At 41.8% G+C, this 16,953-nt stretch overlaps 1 protein-coding gene across 9 annotated transcripts in view; it reads left to right on the top strand.

Moving 5' to 3' along the window:
• The window catches only part of LOC140198002 (LIM domain only protein 7-like), a 229,220-nt gene that overhangs the window by 53,627 nt on the left and 158,640 nt on the right, over positions 1-16,953 (top strand). For all 9 annotated transcript variants that reach the window (XM_072258777.1, XM_072258775.1, XM_072258780.1 and 6 more), the window contains exon 3: positions 487-557. In XM_072258777.1, coding sequence (XP_072114878.1) covers positions 487-557 — 71 coding nt within the window. The remainder of the gene's footprint in view (positions 1-486; positions 558-16,953) is intronic.

Genomic DNA, 16,953 nt, shown 5'->3' with positions numbered 1-16,953 from the left:
ACTGAATGCCACCCTTTTCATGAGGAGATGTTTGAATCTGGGGAATTTTGACTGAAAAATGCTCACGGAATAAATGTTGACCTAAGCTTTAGTGTTAAAAGGAGTCTCTGCTGCTGGGCAGGTTAGTCAAGTAACAATGTTTATTGAAAGAAATTTGCATAAAACTTGCAGATCATCAGTTTTGCTGTATGAAACATGTCCTATCAGTCATTGGTACCACAGAAACATTCTAATAGACTAACACTATTGTAGTTAAAAAAAAACAGCACTGCATTTTGCAAACATAATAATCATGATGAACACTTTTATATTTGTTAACTACATATTCTGAATTTTTAAGAGTTCCTTTGTTTCTTGAATTTAAGTATAGTTGTGTGTTTAATTCAATGCTACTGAGGCATTTTCCTGTGGTAAAACTTTTGCATTAGGGTTGAAAGATATTGGAATGATACATGTTCAACTGACCTGATCTTTATTTCTTTTTAGGAAGTCACTGGAAAGAAATTTGGGCAGAAAGATTTCCGTTCAGCACTGGAGGATGGAGTCCTGCTGTGCGAGTAAGTGTGTAGATCGAGCTTTGTTACTGTTCTGTTGGAAGGAGGGAAGGTTTCTGAGAGCCTTAGTCTGGCGGTTCTTTGGAAATGGAGACTCAAACTGGTTTATGTTTGTGGTTCTGAGGTATCACCTGCTTATCTGTCCAAACAATCCCAGCTTTACTTGTGGGGCCACGTTGCATCTTCAAACTGTGTTCCTCCACGTTTCTCTTCTCTTACAGATCAATAAATTGTGTCCTCTGGATCAGCAGCAGTACACAATTTGCAGCTACACTGGTTTAATGTTATAGTAGTACAAAGCTGCACCTCTGAGAAAATGCTACCCAACCTGCGCTTGAAGCTTCCAGAACTCTTGCAGGGCTTAGAATGGAAGAGGGAAGATGTTTTTCTTGATTGAGTCGTTTTCACCCAGTGGTCATTTTTGCAGGATAAAGTGGAAGGCCAGTTAGGACTGAGGTGAATTTCTTCACTTGGGGTATTAACCTTTGTAATTCTCTATCCTGGAATGATGTTGAGGCTTGATATTTGAGTTAATTAGAACTGATATTGATAGATTGTTGGAGAATTTTTAAAAAATCACAGGTAATTTGCAGATTTCTCCTCCTGAGTAGCGTTCAAACTTTTAGTATTTGGGAATTGTGTTCTGCAGGTCTGTATGCCTGGTGATCCAGGCTCGGAGGAAAAAAAATCATCTTTTGGGTACACAGAGCACATCGGTGTTGCAGTGGGGGGGGGGGGGAGGTGTGATTTGTATAAAAACATAGTGAAGGTTTTGGAAACAACAGGAATTCTGCAGATGCTGGAAATTCAAGCAACACACATCAAAGTTGCTGGTGAACGCAGCAGGCCAGGCGGCATCTCTAGGAAGAGGTGCAGTCGACGTTTCAGGCCGAGACCCTTCGTCAGGAACCTTCGTGAAGGTTTTGGGTTGTGTTGGTGTCACTGGGTGGGGAGCAGCTGCATCAGAGTGATAGGAAGGGGTGTTGATTATATCAAGGTATGGTAGGGAGAGGTGTGGGGTGTATTAGTGTGTTACTGGGAGGGGTAAGGAATGTATCAGAGTGATGCAGGGACGGGTAATGGGTGCATCAATTTTATGGAGTAGGGTGGGGACTGGGATTTTTGTTCTTGATCCCTGTTGCAGAGAGACCTCCACCAGCGCTGCTGCATATGTTGGCATAAATTGTGCATGCTTAGTCACCATTGCCATCATTTTGAGTTACACCAATATGGTGACGTGTGTAGAAGTGGTTCACGGTGTTGCTAGGGATTTTGCACTCCGCCCTCCTTAATCTCTAATGCATAATTAAGGATAAAACATATGTTAATAGGGAAACTAGTATATCACAACTTAAAAAAAAATTTTTTTTTAAAATTGAAATTTATCTGTGGTAATTTGACTCATCAGTATTATTACTCAATTTTTATAGGCCAAAATATCTAAACTTAATGAATTTTTTTTTTTGTTTTGCAAATTTGATTATACCTTTTAGGGGCACAATGTTTGAAGTGATTTTTTTTTGGGTTGAACGATTTTGCCCTGGGTTCATGCTTGCTGATAATGACTTGGAGAGGCTGCACAATGGTGTACCCAGCGGTGGAGAAACGTTCAAAGTAAATTTATTATCAAAATACAGTATGTCACAATATACAACACTTGGATTTACTGCAAGCGTACTCAGTAAATCTAAGAACCGTAATAGTGTCAGTGGAAGACCACACCCAACAGATTGGTCAAACAGCCAATGTGCAAAAGATGACAAATTGTGGAAATGCAAAAAAAAAGTAGATGAGCAATAAATATGGAGAACATGAGATGAAGAGTCCTTGGAAGTGAGTTCTTAGGTTGTGGGAACATGTCAGGTGGGTGAAGTTGAGTGAAATTACCCATGCTGGTTCAAGAACCTGATGGTTGAAGGGTTCCTGAATCTGGTGGTGTGAGTCCCGTGGCTTCTGTATCACCTTCCTGATGGCAGTAGCAAGAAGAACGTGACCTGGGTGGTGGGGGTCCTTGATGATTGATGCTGCTTTCCTGTGACAGTGCTCTGTGTAGATGTTCTCAATGGAGGGGAGGACTTTCTCTATGATAAAATGGGCTGTATCCATTACCTTTTGCTTTTCCGTTCAAGGACATTGATGTTTCCATACCAGGTTCTGATTCAGCCAGTCATGATGCTCTCCACCATACCTACCATAAGACATAAGACATAGGAGCAGAATGAGGCCATTCAGCCCATTGAGTCTGTTCTGCCATCCCATCATGGCTGATCCTGCATCCCACTCAACCCCATACACCTGCCTTTTTGCCATATCCTTTGATGCCCTGATTGATCAGGAAACGATCAACTTCCACCTTAAATATACCCACGGACTTAACCTCCACCACAGTCAGTGGCAGAGCATTCCACAGATTCACTACTCTCTGGCTTTTAAAAAAAAATCCTCCTTACCTCTGTTCTAAAGGGTCACCCCTCAATTTTCAGGCTGTGCCCTCTAGTTCTGGATACCCCCACCACACACCCTCTCCACATCCACCCTATCTAGTCCTTTCAACATTTGGTAGGTTTCAATAAGATCCCCTGCATTCTTCTAATTTCCAGTGGGTACAGGCCCAAAGCTCTCAAATGCTCCTCATATGTCAACCCCTTCATTTCAGGAATCATCCTTGTGAACCTCCTCTGGGCTCTCTCCAATGACAACACATCCTTTCTGAGATACGAGGCCCAAAACAGTGTGACCTGACTAGTGTCTTATAAAGGCTCAGCATTATCTCCTTGTTTTTATATTCTATTTCCCTTGAAATAAATGCCAACATTGCATTTGCCGCCTTTACCATAGACTCGACCTGTAAGTTAACCTTCTGGGAGTCTTGCACAAGGACTCCTAAGTTCCTTTGCACCTCTGTTGTTTGAACCCTTTCCCTATTTGAATAATAGTCCACACTGTTGTTCCTTTTACCAAAATACATCATCTATTTCCCAACAATGCCAATTTTCATCTGCCACTTTCTTGCCCATTCTTCCAATTTGTCTAAGTCCTCTGTAATCACATTGCTTCCTAAGCATTGCGTACCCCTCCACCTATCTTTGTATCATCTGCAGACTTTGCCACAAAGCCATCAGTTCATTATCTAAATCATGGAGAAACAAATGTGAAAAGCAGCAATCCCAATACTGACCCCTAAGGAATACCACTAGTCACCGGCAGCCAACCAGAAAAGGCCCCCTTTATTCCCATTCACTATCCATGCCAGTATCTCTCCTGTAATACCATAGGATTTTATCTTATTAATCAGCCTCATGTGGCACCTTTTCAAATGTTTTCTGAAAAACAAGTAAATGACATCCACTGCCTCTCCTGTGACCACCTTGCTGGTTACTTCCTGGAAAACAGATTTGTCAGGCAAGATTTCCCTGCTGACTTTGACTATATCATTAGTCTCCAAGTAGATCTATAGAAGTTTGTCGAAGTTTTAGATGCATGCCAAATCTCTGCAAACTCCTAAGTAGATGTACTGCTGTACTTTCCTTGTAATTGTACTTGTGTGCTAAGCCCAGCAGAGTTCCTCTGAAATGCTAATGCTGAGGAATTTAAAGCTGCTGGCATTCTTTACCTCTGATCCTTCAATGAAGACTGACTTATGGACCTCCTGGTTTCCTCCTCCTGGAGTCAATAATTGGCTCCTTGGACTTGCTGACATTGAATGAGAGGTTCAATCACAAACTAGAGGGAATCAGCAGATGCTGGAAATTGAAGCAATGCAGACACACAGACCTGGAGGAACTCAGCAGGCCAGGCAGCATCTATGGAAAAGAGCAAACAATCGACGTTTCTGGCCGAGACCCTTCCTCGGGACTGAGTGAGAGGTTGTTGTGGCACCACTCGGCCGGATTTTCAAGCTCCCTCCTGTATTCATCGTGTGGTGCGTGGCCAAGTGGTTAAGGCATTGGATTAATGATCTGATGGTTTGTCCTTGAGCAGGGCACTTAACCACACAATGCTCCAGTCCACCCAGCTGAAAATGGGTACCGGCAAAATGCTGGGGGTTAACTTCGCGATAGACTGGTGTCCTGGGGGGGGGGGGGGGAGTCTTGTACTCTCAGTGGCTTCACGCCACGGAAACTAGCATAAGCACCTGATGAGCCTGTAAGGCGTGGGGACAGACTTAAACTTTAATTTAACTCCTGTATTGATCACCACCTTGGGATTTGGCCAATGACGGGCGGTAATATGAAATGCAAACAGCAACTCCCGTACTTGAGTATGCCTGTACGCCTGCATTCTCCAGAGGATGTGACCGGATTTCATTCAGGGCAATGCTGATGGCTATCAAGCTTATCAATGTTACCACACTCTCCACAACAATAGTTCGTTAAAAGTGAGAAAAGCTTTTGTGTAACATTTGCTTATTAGTTTAATCATGATTACAGTATCTTCTGGCTTTGCATAATTTCAAACAAATGCCCAAGTAACTCCAGTGTGCAGTTAATCACGTGATTTTTTATGAATTTGAGAACTTTGTAATGTGCAGGCCAATTTCTGGAGTCCATCTGTCTAGTCCCAGAAACAAATGATTATCAATCACACTGTCCAATATCCACTCAGTTCACCCTTTTGTCTTCTCATATTGCGCATTGTCCTCACAGTCTGTTTGATGCACTTCCTGTTCTTAAAGTATGTTCCTTTTGCCCTTGGCTTGAATTTGAATTGCTACATTATCGCAAGGTTTTTCTTTTGGGGAGAGAGATGTCACTTAAACAGGAATTGCAGAGAGCTGCAGCAGAAAGTGAGATCCTTGTTTAGAGAAAGCTGGCAGGTAATACAGAAAACTAGTGGTCAAATTGGCTATTATTTCAGAGGGATTGGAGTTTAAAAATGGGAAGTCTAGTGTTATCAACAAACTTGGACCCCCCCCCGCAAAAAAAAAGGAAACATATTACGGTAGTTCAGGGAAGGTTCACTTGGGTAATTCTGTGGTAAAGTGGGACCTTCCAGCCTTTAATTCTGGATGCACAGATCTCTGACTCCTGACCCCAGTGACCTGGTGTTGTCACCAGCCCTCCTTGACCCCTGCCATAACTCGGACTCACTGCGTGCATGGACTTTTGACCCAGGATCGGAACTCACTGACTTGGGATCACTGGTCTCCATGCCTCCTGATCAGATCTCTGGGATCGCCGGCATTGGACGCATAGTGACACAACCAGGATTCAAACTTCAGCCTAATCTCTCCATTTACAGCCCCTGACCTCTATCTTCCTCTCATCCCTGGCCTTAAACCCTAACCCTGAAAATTAGCCCTGCGAACCCACAAAAACACAACTGAGTCTGAGACATGACATGAGAAGTCAGAGCAACACACACAAAATGCTGGAGGAACTCAACAAGCCGGGCAGCATCTCTGGGGGAGAAAAGCACAGTTGACGTTTTGGGCCGAGATGCTGCCTGGCCTGCTGAGATCCTCCAGCATTTTGTGTGTGTTGCTCGGATTTTCAGCACCTGTAGATTTTCTCTTGTTTGGGATGAGAAGTCAGAGGTCAGGCAGTATCTGTGAAGAAAGAAACCAGGGTCAGAGTTTCAGATCACTTGCCCTTCATCAGTTGCCTCTTCATCTGATTTAAGATCTCCACAATTGCAGTTTCTTGATAAACTTGCATTGTTCAAGTTTAACTCTTAATTTAAAAGTGTATAACACCACTGTATTATCATCTCTTCCTCTGGTACAGCTGATTTTTCAGATTGCTTCAGAACCTTCCAAGAGTGTGTGTACCCTGGTTTTGGTTGAAATGATTGAGTGACAATATTTCTGAAGCTTCTCTTGAATCTAGGTACATGATATCCAAATAATTTTATCTGCCCAGATGTTATACCTGTCATCTTATTGCAATACGTCAAATTTATCCCTCTATTCCAGGGGTTCCCAACCTGGGGTCCACAGACTCCTTGCTTAATTGTATTGGCCCATGGCAAAAAAAAAGGTTGGGAACATGTGGTCACCTCTCATTCTCCTGTTTTCCAAGGAATAGAGATTCAGCATGGCCGACCTCTCTAACTCAAGCCCTCTTGTCCAGGCAGCATCCTCATAAATCTGTTCTACCCTCTCTCCAGCTTGACAATAACAGGGTAACCAAAACTACGCAATACTGCAAGTGTGATCTTACCATTGACTTGTATAACTGCAAATTAATGTCCCTATTCCTCATATCAATGCCTTGGCTGATGAAGGCCAGCATGATAAATGCCTTTTTCACCCTCTCTACTTGGGTGATCACTTTCAGTGAACTGTGCACTTGTACTCCGAGGTGCCTCTGTCATCAGTGCCCTGCCATTCATTGTATAGGTCCTACCCTGGTCTGAATGTCCAAAATATATCAAGTCACACTTCCCTAATTAGAATCCATTTAACATTCCTCACCCCTTCTCTCAAACTGATTGAGATCTCTTAGCAATTTATTGTAACCTGCTTCACTATCAACAAGTCTCCTACTTTAGTATCATCACTGTCATCAGCAAATTTGCTAATTAGGCCATGTACTTTCACATTCAAAATATTTACATAAACAATGAGTAAGAGGTCCCACTAGTGCCCCAGTAGTCTCCGGCCTCCAGTCTGAGAGCTGGCCTCTATAACCTGTGTGATGGTAGTAGCGTTTCCAACATCTTGTCCATACCTCCTTGGTCCTCGCTACTGCTGCTGCAGTCTTCACTCTCTACCTGTACAGCCAGGTGATCAGACTTCCTGAAGTGAGGGCTTGGAATAACAGTGGTGATGTAACAGTGGTCCAGTTTGTTGTTTCCTCTGGTATTCCAAGTGATCTGTTGATGGTAATTGTTTAGTGATTCTTTTTTTTCCATACTGGCCTGGTTTAAAAACCCCAAAATGATGGTGAAGTCATTAGGGTGCCCTGTTTGTTGCAAGTTGATCTCATTGCTCAGATCATCTAAAGCCTGATTGACGTTGGCCTGAGGTGGAGTGGATGGCGTATGTGCTCGTTAATGGCACTTCATTAGTTGAAGCTACTCGCATAAAGTGAAAACTGACACGGCTGTGCCAATCTGGTATCTGCACAAAAGGTAGATTTTATTGCTTGGTCCTCCAGTTGTAATTGGTACATGTATGGGAACAGGGTTGAGCTCATTTAAATAATGCCAGTTGAGACAATTGAACTTGATATTGATTGTGGCCATGACCAATGTAATACAGTACACCCTCATGTGCTAATATTTATCCTAGATTGTGTAGACAAAAATGGGAAAGACCAGTAACCGATATGGGATCAAGTCTAATGCTTCTGGTACTTGCAGGGAAATCTTATTTATTTGTTTATTTGGTGTAGTTAGTCCTGGGTATCTAGCTCTAATATCCAAATGTACATCCTAATCCTGAATATATGTAAATACTGGAACAGACAGCCACAATCATGAGTTTGAAATCATCTACAAGTTGGGCAAGGTAGATTTCAGTCTCTTAAGGACATTAGTCAATTAGATGGTCTTTTATGGCAATCCATAGTCTTATTATCAACATTACTGTGTTTATTTTTTACTTTGTTTTCAAAGATTCAAGATTCAAAAAACTTTATTGTCATTCTAACCATACATCAGCTCTGCAGGGTAGAATGAGACAGCGTTTCCCAGGAGCAGTGCAGTCATAACATAACAAACGCAACACTAAATAATAAACATAACAATAAATAGTAAAACACAACAGCACATGTCAGTTAAAATCAAGCTATTTAATTGATTATTTTATTTAATTATTTGGATTTAGTAAGGAACCTGTTCAATAACCCATAATAGCATCAGTGGTGCTGTCTACTTTGCTTCCACAGCATTGCCTGGTGTTATGTGGCTGAGCAACGAATTGATCCTTGTTTCTTCCTGTAGTATTTCTATTACAATGCAAGCAGGAGCAACTGTAAATAAAATGTCTCCTTTACAAAAGAAGACTCTGCCTTTCAAGGATCAATCTATCTGTGAATATACACAAACCTTTGTACCCTAGTCCACCCCAGTTTGCATTAACTCACCCACTTAGATCATAATGTGACTAAATGTTGACAAGGGAAAACAGCTGGTGATCTTATTGGAAGCCTTCTGGGAATTTACTTTCCATTGTTATGCATAGAATATTCTGAAATTTGACACAAAACATTAATTCTGTTTCTCTTTGCACAGGTGCTGCCTGACTTGAGTTTTTCCAGCATTTTCTGTTTCGATTTCCAGCATCCGCAGTTTTTTTTGATAATTCATTTAATGTTAGTGTATAAAAGTTAGCCATTTGTGCAAGGTGTATTGGAAGTAAAAATAGAGAGGAGTAAATGGAATAAAAGTAATCATTCCTATTAATATCTAAATTGTTTTTGCAGCATTGATTGTACATTTATATCTTCTAAACCTCCTGGTTATCTAGAACAGGGCTTCATGGACCCCTAGGTTAATGGTTAATGTTCATGTCATAGAAAAGGTTGGGAACCCTTGATCTGGAAAAATAGAAGAGGCAGGGCTCATAAATGCTCGAGTTATTGAGGTTTTTGCTCCACTGATAAATCTGTTTGCGAACTGTGTTCAGTCTCCTCACCATATCTGCATTGTTCTGTCAGCTAGCAGTGGGCCTCACTTTACTGGTCTAAGCCACAGAGAAGAAGTGGAAACCTGGGGCAAAGACAAACTGGGAAGGGAGTTTTATGGCAAAGGTGCAGGAATCAAATACAATGATCTGTTTAACAGGTAGCATTGGAGGCTTGGTGCAGTGGAAGGATCCAGTGTTATTGGAGAGAAAGATCTGGAGATGGATCTTGACTGTAGACTAAGTGCTATATAAGTGACAGCTATATCTGGATCTTTGTGTGCTGTATATTCCTATGTGTGGTGGTTTATTTCGTATGTTCAAATTCTTACATTGGAGAATAATACAAATTTGTTGAAGGATTTTGCTCGGATACAGGTAACTCCTTCCAAGACAATAAGTATCATCCTTATGCCATTACTGGCCAGAATGGTGAGGTTTTGCAGGAAGCTGAGCACTTTAAAGGTGATACAACAAATGTTAAAACTTTCAAAACTACATTTATTAGAGAAATCTAACATCTTTCTGAACCACTACTTACAAAAACACCTTTAAGATCCTGGTGATCTGTGGGAAGCTCTTGATCTCAGACCTCTGCCGCCTTGTGACTATACCCAGCCGTAGGGGAGGCTTCAGGAGTAAACCCGAAGGAAAAATCTGCAGCTGGAGTCCCTAAGGTAGCCCTACACTGAGTTCAATGATGACTGGCGACTCCTGCGACACTGCTGGTATCAAACTGCATCAGTCTTTGCTGTACCTTTGGATTAGAGGGAGAGCCTGCTGCACAGGAAATAGTTTCCTCTCTCTATCGTGCTGCCCTGGTTTGCTTGTATACTGGCCTGCAGATCATGTAGACAGCTGACACATAACATCAGATATGTGTTCAAACTGTGGTTTATGAATTTAAGTAGCAGAGAAATTGGTCTGAGTTAAGCTGCTACTGTGTCCCTGCTTTACCAACTAATCTTGAATAAGAGAGCAATTAAGTTTGATTGTGATACCTTCTGCAGTTGAGACTGTTCACTATATCCACCTTTGTTCAAAGTGTGGTTGCTTGATCAGATACTTTAGTGAACTCTTCCCATGGCTTCTGTTGGTGTATTCAAGGATTAAAATCGAGAGGAGAAAATTAACTCCTTTGCTATTCATTCATTGACTTGGTGGTAAAGTGAAAGTTGTTTTCTTTAAATTTTGGATTTCTGGAAGGATTATTTAATCCACCATATCTGACCCTGAAGATTGCTTCAGATGGGGTTAGTGTGTACTTTTACCAATACACTCACTTGATCCATGGGGAAAACAAACTGTGAGCATCATGTTTGCAATTGATTTGCATTTCCTTCTGATTTATTAACCATTATGGAATTATTCTCATGTTTGTTACTGACTTGGTAAGCAGAGGTCCGGTCCACTGATTGAGAGTTAAGAGTTCAAATCCTACTAGAGCTGCTGAGAAGTTTAGATTGGTAGTTTTGTTACTTCAGATGGTGGTTGTGAGACCACTGGATTGTGTTGAAAATGCATTAATTCCACTGAAGTCAAAACAGATTTGTATGGGATCATAGATCGGAAAGGTTTAGAGGGATGTAGTCCAATTCCAAGCAAATGAGACTAGCTCAGGATAGCACCTTAGCATGGATGAGTTGGGCTGAAGGGCTTGTTTTTGTGTTGCATAATTTTATGCACCAACACTCTGCTAACTGTATACCTTGGAAGTCATTATAACATGGTTGCTATTTTCATAAGATACTCCATAAGACATAGGAGCTGAATTAGGCCACCTGGCCTGTTGGGTCTGCTCTGCATTCAGCCATGGCTCGTTTTCTTTCAACCCAGATTTGACCTCCACAGCACTCCATTCTATTTTAGGGCAGTTTGGGGTACGTACACTCAGAGGCCAATTTATTAGGTCCCACCTGTACCTGACAATGTGATCACTGAGTGTATGTTCATAGTCTTCCGCTGACCATCTGCTTCAGCGTTTAACACGTTGTGCATTCAGAGATGCCATTCTGCTTACCACTGTTGCAGACATCCCACCCTGCAAAAACTCATTTCAGGGAGGTAGCACCATCAGTTTGCGGGAGACTCCTGGAACTTCCAGGGGAGGGATGTCTGCAATAGAGTAGCTCCTTAGCAGCTAGCCAGCTAGTTTAAATAACGTTAGCTATGCTAATGAACGAATGACACCTGTTAAACTTAACTCAACATGTCTTTTACAGTCTTAACCCACCATGGGCAATAGAAAAGTCACTGTTGCAAACAGTGCAGCGAGCAACACTGTCATTATTTTTGACCCCTATTAGGCAGGGGTACACTTTAGTGTAGTCTGGGGTGACGTACGTTTTATATTTTCTTTTTTCGGAACACTGCCATGGCGTGCGTTCTCTCTGTCTCTGTCTCTGTCTATCTCAAAAAAAATTGATTTCCGTGATATTGCATATAATCTGCAGGCATCAGGGAGCCACTATTAATATGCGGAAGACTCCCAGAACTTTCGGGAGAGGTGGGATGTCTGCTGTAGTCAACAGTAACTCAAATAATCACGTGGCATGTTGGCTTGAACCAGTCTAGCCATTCTCCTCTGACCTCACTCATTCACAGAACTGCTTGCTGGATGTTTTTTTAAAAAAGACTATTGTGGATGAAAATCCAGGGCGATCAGCAGTTTCTGAGAAACTCAAACTGCCCTGTTTCAGGTTGATTTGAGTAAAGGATGGCCCCTTTTTTAAGCAGTGACTCTTGGTTCCAGATTCTCACACAGGATGAAATATTCTTTTCACATCGACCATTGTTAAGACCCTTCAGGATCTCCTGCTTTAAAGATTTGGCTTTTGGATAGTTATTGAAAAAATAGTCTAGAGGGAAGGAGAAGAATTACGCAAGATTTAAACCTTATTAAAAGGTCAGAGGCAAAATGTTGGTATGTATGTAATGAAGAGAATTTAGGAAGGTTTATGCACGAGAAGAACATTTCATGACTTCAGATGTAGCAAAAGGATTTGCAAAATTATTAATCACTGCAAGAATGCATACTTATTGCAACACAGATGAAGATCACTCGGCTCAAAAACTCCATGCAATTTCCCAGCAGACCAACCCCATCAATTCTAGTCCTTTTTGTTTTCCCAGAGCTTTCATTTCTATGTGCGTTTCTTCTTTTACCATTATTCTAGGTGAGAGACAATTTACAGAGGGCAAGTGTCCTAGAAGTGTTTCTTTGGGATATGGGAGGAAACCCATCCAATCATGGAGAGAGCATGCATTCTCCACAGATAGCAGATGGGTGTGTGGGTTCAATGCTCAACACATCACACTGCCACCTACTGGCCATTTTGTTAGGTTCTAAGTGACCTATTGCTTTTGGATTTTGTTGTGGCAGTAGGATTGGACTAGTTTCTGCTGGAAGAATCAAAGTAAATCAGCCTTTGTTCTAAACCAGGGGTTCCCAACCTTTTTATGGCATGGACCCCAGGCTGGGTAACACTGCTGTAATCACATGACTGTCTAGTTCTTAACAGTAGGGATATTACCACTTACACAATAAAATTGTCAAGACTTTCAATTTTTCACTTGTTCCCCACATTCCCTTAACTTGATTAATCACTAGTGGATTCTGGAGCCTAATATGAAAATCATCAGTGTCAGGTAGGCTTTTAAAGTGAATATTCATATTTTGGGGCTGTTGCAGAAAATGCTGCATTGATAATGAGCCAGAATAATTTGTTATAAATATACTAACAATTTTAATGAAAATATTTGGCAATATTGCTCAAAGGTTAACCAGCGATGCTATCCACTACTTCTATGATTTCATATTTTGTGGGTTAACACGGTAGCCTCTTCTGTTAAACACATATGGTTTTAAACTTTTATTTAAATTGCAAGCTGTGGGCCAGGAAGATGCTGAAATGCTTTATGACTGCATCAGTGAAGAAATGTACAGCTGTAATTTTCCCTCCCTGCATCTTTGAGGATGGAAATTGCTTGTAATTGTATCTACTATAAAGTAACCAACTTTAGTCATATCGCATGGAACATGTCGTTCTCTTCAACCCATCCATGCCATCCAAGTTTGCATACCTGAGCAGATCCTGTTTGCCTGTGTCTGGCCCCCATTGCTCCAAACTTTTCCTATCCTTGTGCCTGTTCAAACATAGTTGTGCCCATCTCTACCACTTCCTCCGGTAACTTATTTCACATACCCAGCACTCTGTTACTCAAGTCCCATGAAAAATTTTCCCCTCTGATTTTTAAACTTAAGCACAACAGAAGTAGTGTTAAAAGGCCTCCAAAGTGAAATGCTAACTTGGTTTCTCTTTCCACAGATGCTGACTTACCCGTACTGTTTCAGTTTTTATTTTGGATTTTCACCATCTGTGGTCTTCCTGATTTTTAAAAAAAAATAGTATTCACCACGTTTTTAAGTTGAGTTCCACTGTAGGATGTGGGTTTTATCTGATGTCTGAGTTGTATATCAGATAGATCACTTCGATTCTCATCCTCTGTATTTGAATCACAAAATTAAAAAAAATCCACAGCTGTTTAAACATTTTCGGATTTGCTATTCATTCTGTATTCAATGCTTGTTCTCAGAACAGAACTATCTGTAAATGTTCCTGTGTTACTACTCCCGGTTGTGGATCTCCTTCACTATATTCAAAATTATTTTCATAAAATCATTCATAATATTCACTCAACTGAGATGATGCCCTCAGTATTGGGTTGATCTTTGAAAAACATTAATAGCTGTGCAGAGAAAATGTGACCGTTGTTTTAAAAAGTGAAGGTATTGGCATTGAATTCTTTAGATCTCCCTTTCCTTTGTTCAGTTTTGCCTGTCAATGTATTGTTTACTGTGTATACAAATGATAATCCACAAGTTTCATATCCCATCCTGACGAAGGGTCTCGGCCTGAAACGTTGACTGTACCTCTTCCTAGAGATGCTGCCTGGCCTGCTGCATTTACCAGCAACTTTGATGTGTATTGCTTGAATTTCCAGCATCTGCAGAATTCCTCGTGTTTTCATAACCTTGCCTGTTTGCAACTTTTTGTACTGTATCTGTTTCTGACACAGTAGCACATTTTGCCTGTAATTGCTGAGAAGTCCTGTCAAATTATTCCAATGCAAAGATGCTGATATTAAGACCATAGAACAAGATGTAGGATTAGACCATTTGCCCCACCAAGTATACTCCACTCCATCATGGCTGATCCATTTTTCCCCCTCCGCCCCAATCTCCTACCTTCTCCCCAAATCCCTTCATGCTTTGACTAATCTAGTATCTATCAACCATTAGATTAGATTATGAGGACACGCAGTCCTTTTTTATTGTCATTTAGTAATACATGCATTAAGAAATGATACAATGTTCCTCCAGTGTGATATCACAGAAACACAGGACAGACAAAGACTGGAAAAACCATATAATTATAACATATAGTTACAACAGTGCAAAGCAATACTGTAATTTGATAGAAGAGCAGACCATGGGCATGGTAAAAAAAAAAAAAAAAAAAATGTCTCAAAGTCTCTCGAAGTCCCAACATCTCACGCAGACGGTAGAAGGAAGAAAGCTGTCCCTGCCATGAGCTTCCAGGCCGCAAACTTGCCAATGCAGCGTCCTGGAAGTACCCGATCACAGTCCAACTCAGTCCGTCTGAAAACTTCGAGCCTCCGACACCAAGCACCATCTCTGCCGAGCGCTCCGACCCCAGTTCCGGCTGCCAGCAACAGGCAAAGCCGAGTATTTGGGACCTTCCCCTCTGGAGATTCTCGATCGCGCAGTGGCAGTGAACCGGGCATTTCAGAAGTTTCTCCAGATGTTCCTCCGTGCTTTTCACATCCATCTCCATCAAATAAGGATTGTGCACGGCCTCCTATTTAACAAATATGATATCATTTCACCATTTCACCGGAGAGGCCGCGCGCGCTGCCATCTTCTCCTCCCTCTCCTCTCATTAACAAGCAAATCTACAGATGCTGGAAATCCAAGCAACACACAAAGTGCTGGAGGAACTCGGCAGGCCAGGCAGCATCTATGGAAAAGAGCACAGTTGACATTTTGGGCTGAGCCCCTTCAGGCTGAGAAACGTCAACTGTGCTCTTTCACATAGATGCTGCCTGGCTTGCTGAGTTCCTCCATCATTTTGTGTGTGTTGCAAGAATCTATCAACCTCTGCCTTAAATATACCTAATGACTTGGCCTCCACTGCTACCTGTGGCAACAAGTTCCACAGATTCACCACTCTCTAACTGGGCGGGGGGGAATATTCTTATCTCCGTTCTAAAAGGACACCTCTCTATACTGAGTCTGTGTCCTCTAGTCTTGAACTCCCCCACCATATTCGTAAAGCAATACAGTGAGTTCACCTCTGGAACCATTTCTGTCCTATGTTGCTTACACTCAGTGGCCACTTTATTAGGTTCTTCCTAACACACCACAAGTCTGCTAGCTGTATACCTTGGGAACCATTACAACATAGTATATCTATTAAAGTGGCCACTGAGTGTATTGTATAGTAGCCTGGTTATCACTGCCCTCGATTTTGCTATGCTTTCTCCACAAGCTTCATATGCTTCCACTCTGAAAATATTTTCCATTATGGTGGCCTAAGCAAATCATCATTTCATCCTTTTACCCTAATACATTGGCATAATTTGGCTTCATTTCCGTAATAACAAACGGGTTGGTAGAAATTGAATGGGTCGAGCAATATCTCTGTCACGGAAAGGGATTGTTTATGTCTTGGTGAAGCTCTGCATCAGGTCCTGACTGTTCTTTCCACCCATCCCACAGATGCTGCTCACCCCATTCAGTTCCTCCAGCAGGTTATTGCTCTAGATTCCAGCATCTGGAGTCTCCTTTTCTGTGGTGGTGTTAATGCTTCTCACCTTTGCCTATCTTTTTAACCCTTGATGATTTTCTTTGATTCCTTATTTCCTTTTGTAGGTGATATCAAAGTCCCTCCATAGACATTGACTTGCAGTGAGAACAAAGTTGTTGGAACCTGAGTCCCCATTCAGAAACTGCAATAAACCTGCTCTGGTATAAAATTTAAATCTCATCCAAACCTGACTCCAACTGTGACTCTACCGTGGCCCATCTGAACCCCATTACTTGTTTGTTTTTCTTACCTGACATGCTGCTGTGGGCAATGACCAGCACACTATATATCAATGGTTGATTAAGAACTGAGGATGTGTTGGATAAGACCAACTGAATCCTGACTCGGATACCCTGCCTGGCCAGCACAGGTCACGAATGGTTTTCAGATTATAAACTCACCTGACAGCACCCTGCTACCAACAGTCGATGCCTGTTGGGCTCAATTCAGGTGAGCCTGCTCTGGATTTCACCTTCACCTCAAATGGGGAATCACCTCCTTATCAATGCCCTGATCTATAATCAGATGCCACTTCATTAGGTACACCTCATTAATGCAAATATCTAATCAGCCCGTCACGTGGCAACAAGCCAATGCATAAAAGCATTCAGACATGGACAAGAGGTTCGTTTGTTGTTCAGACCAAATATCAGAATGGGAAAGAAATGTGATCCAGGCGACTTTGACTGTGGAATAAAATTTGGTGCCAGACAGGGTGGTTTGATTATCTCAAACTGCTGATCATCTGGGATTTTCGTGCACGATAATCTCTAGACCAGGGGTTCCCAAAGTTTTTGTATGCCATGGACCCTTGCCATGAACCGAAGGATCTGAGGACCCCAGGTTGGGAACCCCTGCTCAAGAGTTTTACAGAGAATGGTGCAAAAAATACGAAAAAAAAAAGTCCAGTGACTGGCAGTTCTGTGGGCAAAAATGCCTT

The sequence above is a fragment of the Mobula birostris genome, chromosome 5 (assembly GCF_030028105.1).
Source record: "Mobula birostris isolate sMobBir1 chromosome 5, sMobBir1.hap1, whole genome shotgun sequence".
Classification (NCBI taxonomy): domain Eukaryota; kingdom Metazoa; phylum Chordata; class Chondrichthyes; order Myliobatiformes; family Myliobatidae; genus Mobula; species Mobula birostris.
The sequence above is the reverse complement of the archived record's forward strand: the minus strand, read 5'-3'. Positions and strand labels throughout refer to the sequence as shown.